The following is a 12,056-nucleotide window of genomic DNA, read 5'->3' as shown; positions in this document are numbered from 1 at the left end:
CCCTCATGTGAACCTCCCTGCACCTCCACAGCGAGCGGACCACGCACGTCATACATTGTTGACATACCAGCCACCAAACTGTCCACAGGGGCCCATTGGATGAGTCTAATAGCTTTACCATGTGGCACCGTTTGTTTTTATTGTGGCGGTGCGCTGGTCGCTCATTGTTTGTGTGGATCGCAGACAGCTGTGTGTAAAGGAAGGGCAGGGCTGCGGGGCAGAACACATACATGTACAGGAGCAGCGCTGTGACATTCACACATCCCCGGGGCTGCACAGGATGCGACAGGTGACCCATCCTCGGATATTACCATCATCAGGGGACTGTTGTTCACATCGTGCTGCCAGATCTTCAAGAAGGAAATTCTGTAAGGGTGAGGCACAGGAAAGCAGCAGTCACACACTGTTGAAAGCCTGTTGAATCCTGCACAGTTTTTATAGATAACCTTTACAAAAAGGTGCTGTTTATTTTCCAGGCACCACAGATACAAATCTGCAGTAAACCTTTTTGCTCTATTTTAAGAAACTCTTAACGTAAATTCATTGTTAGGCAATATTTAGAGACTTTCACAACAGTAATATTCTAGGTAAAATTCTTACTGATCGCTTAAAGAACATGTCTAAAGAGAAAGCAGAATCACATTGTCTCAGTAAATGTAGCAACATTTACGAAGGATATGTTGCATTTTTAGGATGAATCGCTTTTTTCTTAATGTGTATCTGCCTTCTCTTTTTCAGTATCGATGTAACAGAACTAAACCAACTCTACAATTGTCAAAAACTGGTCAAAACCCTTCACTCTTGCACATCACCGCTAAAGACTGACGATAATGGAGGTGAAACAACTCTCTTCCCTCCTTTAAGTCCTCCTGCGTCATGACCAGCCCACTTCCAGCTGACCCTGCTCCATCTGGTAATTACAGTTAATGCACAGAGCCGCTGAAGTGCATTGCACCGACAATACAAAGAGACTGAGACAATGTAATTCTGCTTTTAGACATGTTTTTTAAGCGATCAATAAGAATTAAAGTGCACTGATTTCATGGAAACCTTTACTTTAAGCCATTTTCCCACTCTCTGGAGGTTGTGCACAAAGGAGAAGAGTCTTCACAGTGTCACTATAAAACCTCTAAAATGTCAGCTCATCAATGAGACAGATTGCCTCGTTCTCTTCAGTTGACTCTAACACTGAGAAATAATGACGACTTGTAGGACGATATCCTGTATATGTTGCTTTTTTTGATTTAAGTGAAATATTTAATGTGTCATTCATTCACAAGTGCTCAGCCCACGTGGACACCAAAAACAGATAAATGCTACATGTAACAAAAGACCTTTATCTTCTGTTCCAGGCTCTGCAAGTAAAACTCTGTCCCAAAAAAGCTTCTCTTTCTATAAAACACAACTCAGGTTCTTTATAATCATCAAATCAGATGAGCCTAACCTGAAGAGGATTGAATGGCCCTTAAAAACCATCATATAATGACCAATAACACATGGAACTTCTTCAATCAGATAACAAACAGCGTTTTCTCTTCACTTGAGTGCAGTATGAATAAGTTATTAAAGGGGTGAAGAGCGGTTTCAAGTAATTACATCCATATTTCATCCTTAAATCACTACAAATACCGTTGAGAATCAAGAGTCAGAGTCTTTTTGCCATTTCTGGATGTTTGTTTTGATGAGCTCACATGAAACAAAAATGAAGCAGAAACTTCAGGACAGCAAATATAAAAATATTACAGTTAAAATATTAAACAAAACAAGTGTTTGCAGGGCTGCTACACCACTGAACTGTACTTATACAGTCTCGTCTGGTGTTTTAAGGCACTAACAGCCTCTGTTACATACTGTCTTACAGCGCCGTTTAACGTTCTGTCTAATCTGCTGCCAATAAGGTTTAATATGAGCTCTTCACATTTTATTCAATTTCGTGGGAATAAATCCCACAGACTAACACATCGCCCCAGTTGTTACTCAGGAGGAGACGTGAGGATTGTTTAAGTTGGCCAGGATGTTTGTTTCATGCCATCTTTCATTTTCCTTCATGTCTCTACTGGAAAGTGTATAATATCAAGGCATAAAAGGATCAAAATATAATATTTTAATTCATTTACACACAATGGAAGCACATCTTCCACAGTATTTTATGTCTCACTTTATACTTTAGGCTATTAAAAGTTACTAGTTTAGTTTGGTCTAGTTTAGCCAAACAGCAGCAAAACAAAAATAAAGACAATCACAGCAGTGTTATATTATTTCCTATAACAGAGCGTCTATTTGCTCTCCACCTCGTTAACACCATTACTAACAATTCAGTCAGTTTTTAATGCAATGTCCTTATTCACGTCTCACAGATCATGATACCATTCGTATAATTCACTGTTTTTTTAATAAAAAGTAAATGTTCAAATGAAAAATTTTAATGTACATTGAAAAATCTTGGATTTTTCTTTCATTTGTTTTACATTTACTAACTTTTTTCACGGGGTGATGGTGATAAATAGAGATGAGACACTTGTTGTTGTGTTCAGCTTCACCATGTTCAGCTTCAAATTGTCCCGTTTAGTTTAAATCAAGCCAAAAATGTATTTAAAAAGAATAAATCCTTTAAAATGAAAGTCTATATGATGGATAATTAGCTCTATATATCTAGTATCATTACCACAACCGCCACCAAACCCTCAGTCACTCTGCAACCTGCTGTGATTTCAATGAATTGACTTTTTAGGATCATCTCTTGTTTTATCATGAATTCATGCCCTAAATATCCCTGTGAGCCTGCAAAAAGGAGGGTAGACCCGGCTGTGCTGGTCCAATGGGCAGCATCACATCCTGTCTGACTGAACTGGGAGTAAACTTTGAGTCGAGGCTGGGAGGAGAAACCACAGCAGAGCTTGGAGTCTGTCGGGGAGGCACGCTGGTGCCACCGGTTCGATTCCCAGTCCGGCAAAGTCAATGAAGCTGGATTATCTTCTTGCATCGAAGACAGAGGACGAGCAAACGCCCTTGTACAGAAAACCATGCTCCACGGAAATATTTGGATATTCTGCCTGTGATGTTCTGGAAAAACTTTTACTGGACGATGTTTTCGCTGCTTTTGGGAGGTTTTCCACGTATGAAGTATATGTTTCTTTATTCCCACAGGCCATCTCTTCTTATTTCACTGCCTCCAATATTTACACCGTAGTTGGTAATTAACATAATCTTGCATTCCTGTTAATTTCGCCGAAATGAAGGACAACACGGACTGCGGATTGCCACCCAAACGCAGATTTTTTGGCAGTTTATGAATGCAGCTGTAATCACCCAGGGGAGCCTCAAGTACTTAAATGGGTCCATCACGAGAACGAGACAATCAAGCTCCTTTATGCTTCAAGATCAGCTGCAGCTCCGCACATTGTCTGTTATGAATAGACCGATCTCCAATTGAGCCTCTTCACTTTGGAGATTTTTCGATTTTCGATTATACAGCTATTGAAATTAGGATGCGCCGCTTTCTCTCTCTTAGCTTGGTGGCTCGTTTTTTTTCCTCTTTTTTTTTTTTTTTTTTGATTGCCAGATGAAATTGACACTCGGGTTGCCACTTATCAAGCGAAGCATTTCAATCCGCCGCTAATTGCAGATATAGTGCCATCTTTTCTTTTCACTGCGTTTGATTGCATGGGAATACAGCCTCCCGTTGCGCACAAGAAGAATGATCGATCATATATAGCTTTTTTTTCTCCTAATTGCATCAAAATCTCTTTTGTTGCCAGGGTTTAAATGCAGGAGAATCTGTTATTCGTTGTTTTGGACCGGATATAGTGTGGGCTGGGGCAGAGATGCGTAATGCGCAGAGCAAGCTCCATCTTCTCTCCAAATAGGCAGCGTTCAAGACCCGAAAATGGTGAGTCACAAACATCTGGACGAGTTCGGTTTGCAACCTTTTGATTCCTTTGTCTTTCGAGATGTGTAAGTTTTCCTTTATTCCTCTTCTTGGTCTCTTCCTACACTTTTTACATGCGGGAAAACCTCCGCAGGACTCTGGATTTAACTCCGGTTTTCCGAGACCGTACCCACAGTCTGTACGCGTTCAGGATCAGGGATGTGGTGGAGAGTGAAGCCACCAAAAACTTACTTTATCCGAGTTTAGAGTCCAAATAATGAAAACATTTTTAGGCTGAGATCAATCGTTCAAAAATCAAAATCAAACTTAAAAATTTCAAAATCAAAGCACACGTGTGGATGCATGTGCAATTATACATAATAGTAAAAAAAAAAAAATTGTATAATTATGTATAAATATATAGAATAGTCGCAAGAGAAATAAAGATTTTCTGGAAAATAAATTCACTTACTTTCTGATAGATGTTTTTTCCAGGACTGGATCTTCACGTTTCCACCACATCACTGCAACTATTCCACGGACTATTTGTTTCCAGTAACTCTGCTCTCATATATAAAACAGAGACGATGAAACTCTGCTTCTCTCTGGTATAAAACCGTCTTTTTGTGGACGCAGTCTAAATCGGAGGTGAAGAAGGAGTCCGGTGAGTCCAGTCCGTCGGAGGCCGCCTGCCTCTGCTCTCCTCCAGCGGCCAAGAACCAGTGCGCCAGCTGCGGCATGGACATCCAAGACCGATACCTGCTGAAGGTGAGAAATAAAAAGAGAGAAAATGAGATTTGTTGACTCGGTCAGAAAGAATCAAACGTGCCCACGAAGCTGCAAGAGATTTAAGCTGCAAGTCCGTCTCTTAATTTGGTTTGCAGCATTTTCTTTTATTCTTTATCTTGAACACTAATCACCACAAAATACGCGCAAAATGGGAAAAATGTGATAGTTTGACTCATGCATTGCGTTGTAATTTTCCTTTATTTAGTGACGTTTTCTCCTCGGGCTTCTTTCTCACTTTCTTTCTTTCTCCCGTTTTTAAGAAAACAGAAAAATGGTTTATCTTTAAAAAAAAAAAAACAACAACAACAATCGATCACATCCACTGTGAGTGTGACTGTGACTGTCCACAGGTGAACAACCTCAACTGGCACCTGGGATGTTTGGAGTGTTCAGTCTGCAGAGCGTCTCTGCGCCAACACAGCAGCTGCTACGTTAAAAACAAAGAAATCTACTGCAAACTCGATTATTTCAGGTAAGATCGGGTTTTATTCCTAAAAATCTTAGAGGCTTTTATTTTTCTTCATTTTGTCAGAAAAATAAAAGCAAATCTTAAAAAGAACGCCTCCTGTTGTAATTAGAAAATGATAGTAATTTCAAAGTAAATGTGTTTATTTTTTTTATAGAGAGCCTGAATTAATAGTTGATTATCATCTTTTTTCAATTTGTCGATTACCGAAATTAAATCAAATGGTTTCATTTATATTTAAATGTTTATATTATTTCGCTTCTTTTTTACTCGGTCGCTTTGTTTCGTCGTGTTGATGCATTTTACTCTGAAAAATAAATAATATGATTATTAACTATATAGTTTATCCTTTTAGTTTGAAGGCCAAACTGCATCGAACTGCATTTGTTGATTATTAGAAAAATAAAGAAATGAACGAATGACAGCCAGTCAAGTGAAAAACATGACCGGATCGTTTTTTAAATATTTCCCAGCCGTATGTGCAACCTAACATACTGATAAAGATGATATTTTATTTTTTATCATCTTTTAAAATTCTCCCATAAATCCTTGCAAACGACCACTAATGAACTAACGCTTTTGTTGAAATATTTGAAGAGCGAGCTTCCTGTTGTTTATCATGTTTTGCATATTTCAAATTAGAATCTAAATAATATCATTAAGTATTTTTGAAAACAATAATTGTTTCTAGTCATGCATAATATTTCAAGGTTTCTCTACTGGGTTAAACTGAAAAATGAAGGAATGAATTTGCAGTGAAAGGTGGAACAGTGACTAATGACTTCAATATTGTTTTATCCAGGTGATAAATTATTGGACATAATGTGGTTCATTTTTCTGGCTGTTTTTACAGTTAATTGATCTTCACTGCCCCAAATCAACTTTAGACTTTAAGTGTAAAGTGACTCGTTTTCTCAGTCAGTGAAAAAAAGGTTCTACATAATGGGTCATAAACGGGCGTTTAGTCTGCCAGATCCTCTCAGCAGAACACATCACAGCAAACCGCTGGCAAAACCATGACCTGGAAACTGATCTTCAGACGGTCAGTGTTTCTGTCTGTTAACCAGAGTCGGATCAGATCAGTGAGCAGGTAGCTGGACTACCTAAATGTCCTACTGCAAGTCAATGAGTTTTTATTATTTGACTGGTTTTATTTGCACAATATTACTGATTCACAATATTATTGCACGATTAGCTATTTCATGGCCGTCGTGTCTCAGTGAGGGAGGGAGTTTTAGGACCTTATTACTGTAGTTTATATTCTAGCCATTAATCAAATTACCTCAAACTGACACACAGAAACGTTGGTGTTGTTTCCACAGGCCGATGGGAGGAACATTTTTCCCTTGCTTTTTCAAATTTCCAGTTTTATCCCCTCAAAGAAGGTTTCAGTCTGTTTTAATCACCAAAATTTCTCTGAAATGCGTCTGAGGCAGTGCAGGGCTCACTGCAGTAAACACAAGCAGCAGTGAGTCAACTGCGTTTACATACACACTGGTGGAACTGCTGCATATTAATCACAGGAAATTATTTCATGTGTTACTGATTTACAGGTTACAATGTGTATCTATGATATTCTGCAAATAAAGATATGGATATAAAAAAAAAAAAACACCCCTTGCAGTGATATTTTGCAGGTTCAAAAACTGCAGCAGAACTTCAGTACTTATATTCCTCTGGAGATGAAGAGAGACTGACTGACTCCAAAGCTTCCTAAAACTTCTCTGCACAGATATTATACAAAATTCAACAGTAAATTTTGCAGAATATAAAGATCTCTCTTTATGTTCACTCTCTTTATGCCTAATTTTCTAATTGGAATTGCTTTGTTAATTCTACTTTTCATATAACTGAGGGAACTACTACTCTTTTTTTCATGTTGTTGTGCTGTACTAACTAACTTACTAACTAACTAAATTTAAAAGAAATCTAACTGTAGCCTCAGTGTGCTGTGTTGCTGTAATATGAAGGAAAAAAATGAACAAATATTATATAGAGTTTGGTTGGCAGACATTATTAAAACACTCTGAACATGATCTGGACTTATCTACATTCTTCTTCTACTACCTTCTTCCTCACAGTAGGTTCGGCACTAAGTGCGCCCAGTGTGGCCGACAGGTGTACGCCAGTGACTGGGTGCGACGGGCTCGGGGCAGCGTGTACCACTTGGCCTGTTTCGCCTGTTTCTCCTGTAAGAGGCAGCTGTCCACCGGTGAGGAGTTCGGCCTGGTGGAGGGCAGAGTGCTCTGCCGCAGCCACTACGACATCATGCTGGAGAACCTCCGCAGGGCTGCGGAAAACGGTAACAGATTACAAACACATTATCAAAGATGCACCTCTGATGATTACCAGCAAAAATATGCAAGAGCCAGAGCCTCAGTAACAAATGGAACCAAATATACCCCTCATTACTTGAGCTCTAAAGTTTCCAGGACCTCCTTTAAGTTTCCTCTAACGTAGCTTTTTTCCACACTGGATGACAACAACACAGAGTTTGGTTGCGGAATCGAAACAGAAAATTGCACAAAACCTTGTGCCTTATTTCAACATGAAATACCAATATTTGATCTTTGTCAGCTTCTTCAATTCATGACCAAGAGATTAAATGATGGACTTACTGCAATATCTTAAGTTAAGTTAGGTTAAGTGAACTTGTAAAAGAGGAGTACCTCTGACAAAAATAATCACAGTAAGAAAACAAGAAGCTGGAAGGAGAGCAAGAAAGAGGATATTTCACCCATAGTTCATCATGTAAACACAAGTAGGGAGGCTAAAATTCATATTAACCTTGTTATTTCCTATATTTTTCACACTGATAACACGCGCTCTAGTGGAAACACTCCTGTCTCTGCTGATTCAGAGAGGAAAAGTACACCTTAATGGTACAAATACTTTGTGTGGTTGTTGGCGAGCTAACATTAAAATTATGTTCAACAAGTTGTTTGGACAAATGTTCAATTTTACAACACAGATCTGAGCCGTAACCAGGCTGGCCTGTAAACTCATAGCCTTGTTGTTTTGTGTAACTAAACAAAAAAAGAAAAATGTCAGTGACATTGTTGTGATTGGGCTTTGTTAAAGGCACAGGACTGACTCTGGAAGGAGCGCTGCCCTCTGACCAGGACTGCCAACCAAAACCAGCCAAGAGGGCGCGGACATCGTTCACTGCTGAGCAGCTGCAGGTTGACTGAGCTCTGACTTGTGTGTGTGTGTGTTTAGGTACAGTGCAGTGTTACCTGTTGCCTCATACTATCTGTCTTCACAGGTGATGCAGTCTCAGTTCGCTCAGGACAACAACCCTGACGCTCAGACGCTACAGAAACTGGCAGAAATGACGGGGTTGAGCAGACGAGTCATACAGGTAGGAACGATAAAACACACAGATTTTACATCGATTACATTATTACACTAGTGGGTTGAAACTCTTAAGGAGATTGGGAGAAGATTAATGGGATAAGAAAGAAGAATGATATTTATTTTGGACTTGGATGATCTTTATGATCTTATTTCCTCTTCATACCTCTTAAAATTGTTGAGATGGGTTGAGCTTAACACAGTTAACAGACACTCAACCTCTGACAAGGGGTCACAAACTGTGGTACTGTAGACGCTGCTTTGTTTTACCTCACAGTCACTGTGTTGTGTTGTTTTTAGACAAATAACCACCTAAATCCAGAGAATATGAAAAAATCCCTGAAAACTGATTCAGACCTACTTTAACTCATTTATTTTGTGGTATTCTGGGTCGTTAACCTGGTTTTCCTTCTAAAATTGCCTGATTTGAAGAGCAGACAAGATAAAGTATCCAGGATTTCAAAGGAAGGCAAAATATTTAGTTTTATCCCTGTAATCAACTACTGACTTTTAAACACTTCAACTCTCTGATAAAACTCTGACCATTGAAATTCTTTTTGGAAAACAATTAGCGCCCACTGTTAAAAGGATAACATAGTTTGGGTATGAAATGACTGATAGGTACAAAAGGTTTTGGAATTGGTCCATTAGCCAGCTACTGTAGCAGCTGAACGAGCTACAATGGCTGTAATGTGATCCCTCAGGGCAATTGCACCAGATCAAAATACATCCACTACGAGGGCTTGTTTTTGCCACTAACAGATTCTTATTTGAGGTGTCGGACAAAATCACAGAAAGGATCTGTACAGAGATACACCTGTAAGATCCTTTTTGATAACCAGACATAGCTGTTATATCACAGCCACCACACTCCATTGAGAAAAACAATAATTTTACACAGGAGTTTCTGGTCTCAATCATTTGGTTTGTTTGTTGTATTGTGTGACTTAAGTGTTTTAAAGGATTAGTTCAGATCTAGCACAACATTTCTGCAACACCCAATGGTACAAACACACTCAGAAATGGAGGCAGCAGCAGACCAGCCACTCCCATCTTCTGTGAGGTAAAATTACTGTTTTGTCAATAGAGTCTGGTGGGTTTGAATATCACTATAGAAGTGCTGCTTCTGGTTAAACAATGAAGGAACTTACAGATCTGTCTCTGTGAGGATCCTTTCTGTAATGTGGTCAAACACTTTGAATAACAAACTGATCTACTCTTTTGTTCCTGCCAGTCATTTCGAACCCTGTCAGACCTGGTTGTAATCTGTCTTTCCCTGTTGTAACAGCAATCCAAGCATAATTTGGTTCACTTTTGGTTGTGTTGATGATGTTTTAGTGAGCTATTAGGAACTAAATAGGGAAAAACAGCATTTGGCCACATACTCAAAGAGTAAAACTCATGGGTAAACCAAACCACTCTGGAATAATTTCTGGCAAAGTAAAACAAACCAATAAACAATTGGAGTCTGGTGAGAGGAACGACAGTTCAACGTCGACCTCCTCTGTGTTTGTTGTAGAGTATATTTCCCCCTGCTCGCTGTGTGCTCACATCATCCGTCATATTTCTCAGGTTTGGTTTCAGAACTGCAGAGCGCGACACAAAAAGCAGCCGCCTCAGAGCAGCTTCCCTCAGAGCGCTCCGATGTCCAGGATGCCTCCATCGCTGCCAGACGATATCCACTATTCACCGTTCAGCAGCCCGGACCGACCTCATCTACTGGCCCTGCACGGATACCTGGACAGTGAGTGTCAGGGAGTAATGTTAGCGCCACTTTGTTAGCTTTGATTTTTTACATCATGCAACATGCTAAGTACAGCTAAGTACATTTACTCAAATACTGCATGTAAGTAGAAATTTTAGGTGCTTGTACTTTTACTTGGGTATCTCTATTTCATGCTACTTTATACTTCTATTGCACTACATTCTCAGAAATATTGTACTTTTAAACTCCGCTGCACTTATTGGACAGCTGTAGTTACAGATTGTTAAAGATTTTACATTTAAAAACACACAATCAGTTCATAAAATATAAGGCACTTATACATTTAACTTACAATATATTTAATGATTAAAATCATCTCCATCAGACAAGTAGTATAGCAGTCAAAGGCCAATTTTCCTGCATCATGCATAGTTTTGCTATAATATTTTTGTTTGTTTTGTTATTTTTATTTTGTGTACTTTCATTTCAGTAACATTTCAAATGCAGGACTTCGACATGTAATGGAGTATTTTTTATATTGCAGTATTACTACTTTTACTTGAGTAAAGGATACTCCCTCCACTGACATTATGTACGGTGAAATGTAGGGTGGCTGTGTTTACAGAACAAAAATACGAATAAAAGTATAAAGAAGGACTAGAAACAGATCAAAACTCAAATATTAAAAAATGTAATGTGTTTGTTTGAAACGTAAATATTAAAATGTATTTAAAGTGTATTTTGTTCTGGTGTGTGGGTGGGCTGTGCAATTTTTTTCAGTACATAAAACACACACACTGTAAGAAAAAGCATACAGTGATATTTTCTAAGCGTTCATGTGGAAATATGCAAATGTTCACGGCAGTGCAAAGGATTCTGGGAGAAGGATCTCTCCTCTGTAGGTTTTTGATTGTAAAGACCTCCGGTGTGAATGTTTGATTTGTGATTTTGGACACCATAAAAAGGGCATTGTGATGAATGTTGAAGGCCCAAGCTTAAAACACTGTTTTAAGTAGTTTTAAAAATTTAAATGCTGAATATTCTCTGAATCTCTTTCCAGGCCCTGGATGTTGGATCTCTCTGGTTTAACTCATCATTTTAGGAGTTTTTATCCGTCATCAGCAGCAAGTTGATGAACTAATGTTGTTTCTCTTGTTGTGTCTGTGCAGCTCATCCCTTCTCCGTCCTCGCTGCCCCCGGCCACTTGACCCATCCGTCCATCTCTTTACCACAGCTTCCCATCAGCCGCTGACTTCCTGCGTCTGCGTCTGCTTCTGCGGCGTCACCACTCTGATGATGTGAAATAAATTCCTTTGGGACGTACTGTCAGTCATCTGCTCTGTTTGGGAGTCTAATCCCTGGACAGCAGGGACCTCGGCAATCTGTTTTCAATCAAGTCGGATTCTTCGCTGTGAGACTGCAAAGCTAGGCTTATCGTTTAAAGACAGCAGACTGTGGCGGTTGGAGAAATGTCCCGCCTCCACACCAATATGGGAGTTTTTTTTTTAATTCTGTTTTGTATGACGCAGAGAAGAGGGAAGGGACAGAAAACATTTGATCAGGTCAGGACTTTCCTTTTGTTTACCCACTCATACAAGGTATTTTAATTATATTGCTGCAATATGAGATTTCAAAAAAAGAAGAAAAAAGGAGTGTTGTAGCAGTGTTACAGTAAAACCTCAGCTTTTTTTTGTAATGGTGATGAGCACATTTGCAGCTTTACTGTTGTTTGTTATTGTGTTGTTGTCAGAAAATGGAAACTCTTATTTATTCAGAACAAAACTTCACTTTTAAAAAGCACTTTTAAATGTGTCTTGAAGAATTCAGTGATTGTACATTGTAAATACTGCTACAGTTTAATAAAAATGTATCAG

At 39.0% G+C, this 12,056-nt stretch overlaps 1 protein-coding gene across 1 annotated transcript; it reads left to right on the top strand.

Annotated features, from left to right (window-relative positions):
* The first annotated feature begins 2,985 nt into the window (after positions 1–2,985).
* Positions 2,986–11,486, top strand: lhx6b (LIM homeobox 6b). Its single transcript, XM_070833980.1, has 9 exons — positions 2,986–3,193; positions 3,759–3,889; positions 4,505–4,636; positions 5,008–5,129; positions 7,208–7,425; positions 8,205–8,305; positions 8,389–8,484; positions 10,050–10,221; positions 11,352–11,486. Exons 2-9 carry the CDS (start codon positions 3,887–3,889, stop codon positions 11,432–11,434), a joined length of 927 nt encoding a protein of 308 aa, XP_070690081.1. The 5' UTR covers positions 2,986–3,193; positions 3,759–3,886; the 3' UTR covers positions 11,435–11,486.
* The last annotated feature ends 570 nt before the right edge of the window (positions 11,487–12,056 follow it).

This window comes from Pempheris klunzingeri, chromosome 7 (genome assembly GCF_042242105.1).
Source record: "Pempheris klunzingeri isolate RE-2024b chromosome 7, fPemKlu1.hap1, whole genome shotgun sequence".
In the NCBI taxonomy this organism is placed as follows: domain Eukaryota; kingdom Metazoa; phylum Chordata; class Actinopteri; order Acropomatiformes; family Pempheridae; genus Pempheris; species Pempheris klunzingeri.
The sequence above is the reverse complement of the archived record's forward strand: the minus strand, read 5'-3'. Positions and strand labels throughout refer to the sequence as shown.

Coding starts and splice junctions, on each gene's coding strand:
- lhx6b (XM_070833980.1), top strand. Junction 7,426..8,204: donor CCGCAGGGCTGCGGAAAACG/GTAACAGATTAC, acceptor GCTTTGTTAAAG/GCACAGGACTGACTCTGGAA. Junction 8,485..10,049: donor TGAGCAGACGAGTCATACAG/GTAGGAACGATA, acceptor CATATTTCTCAG/GTTTGGTTTCAGAACTGCAG.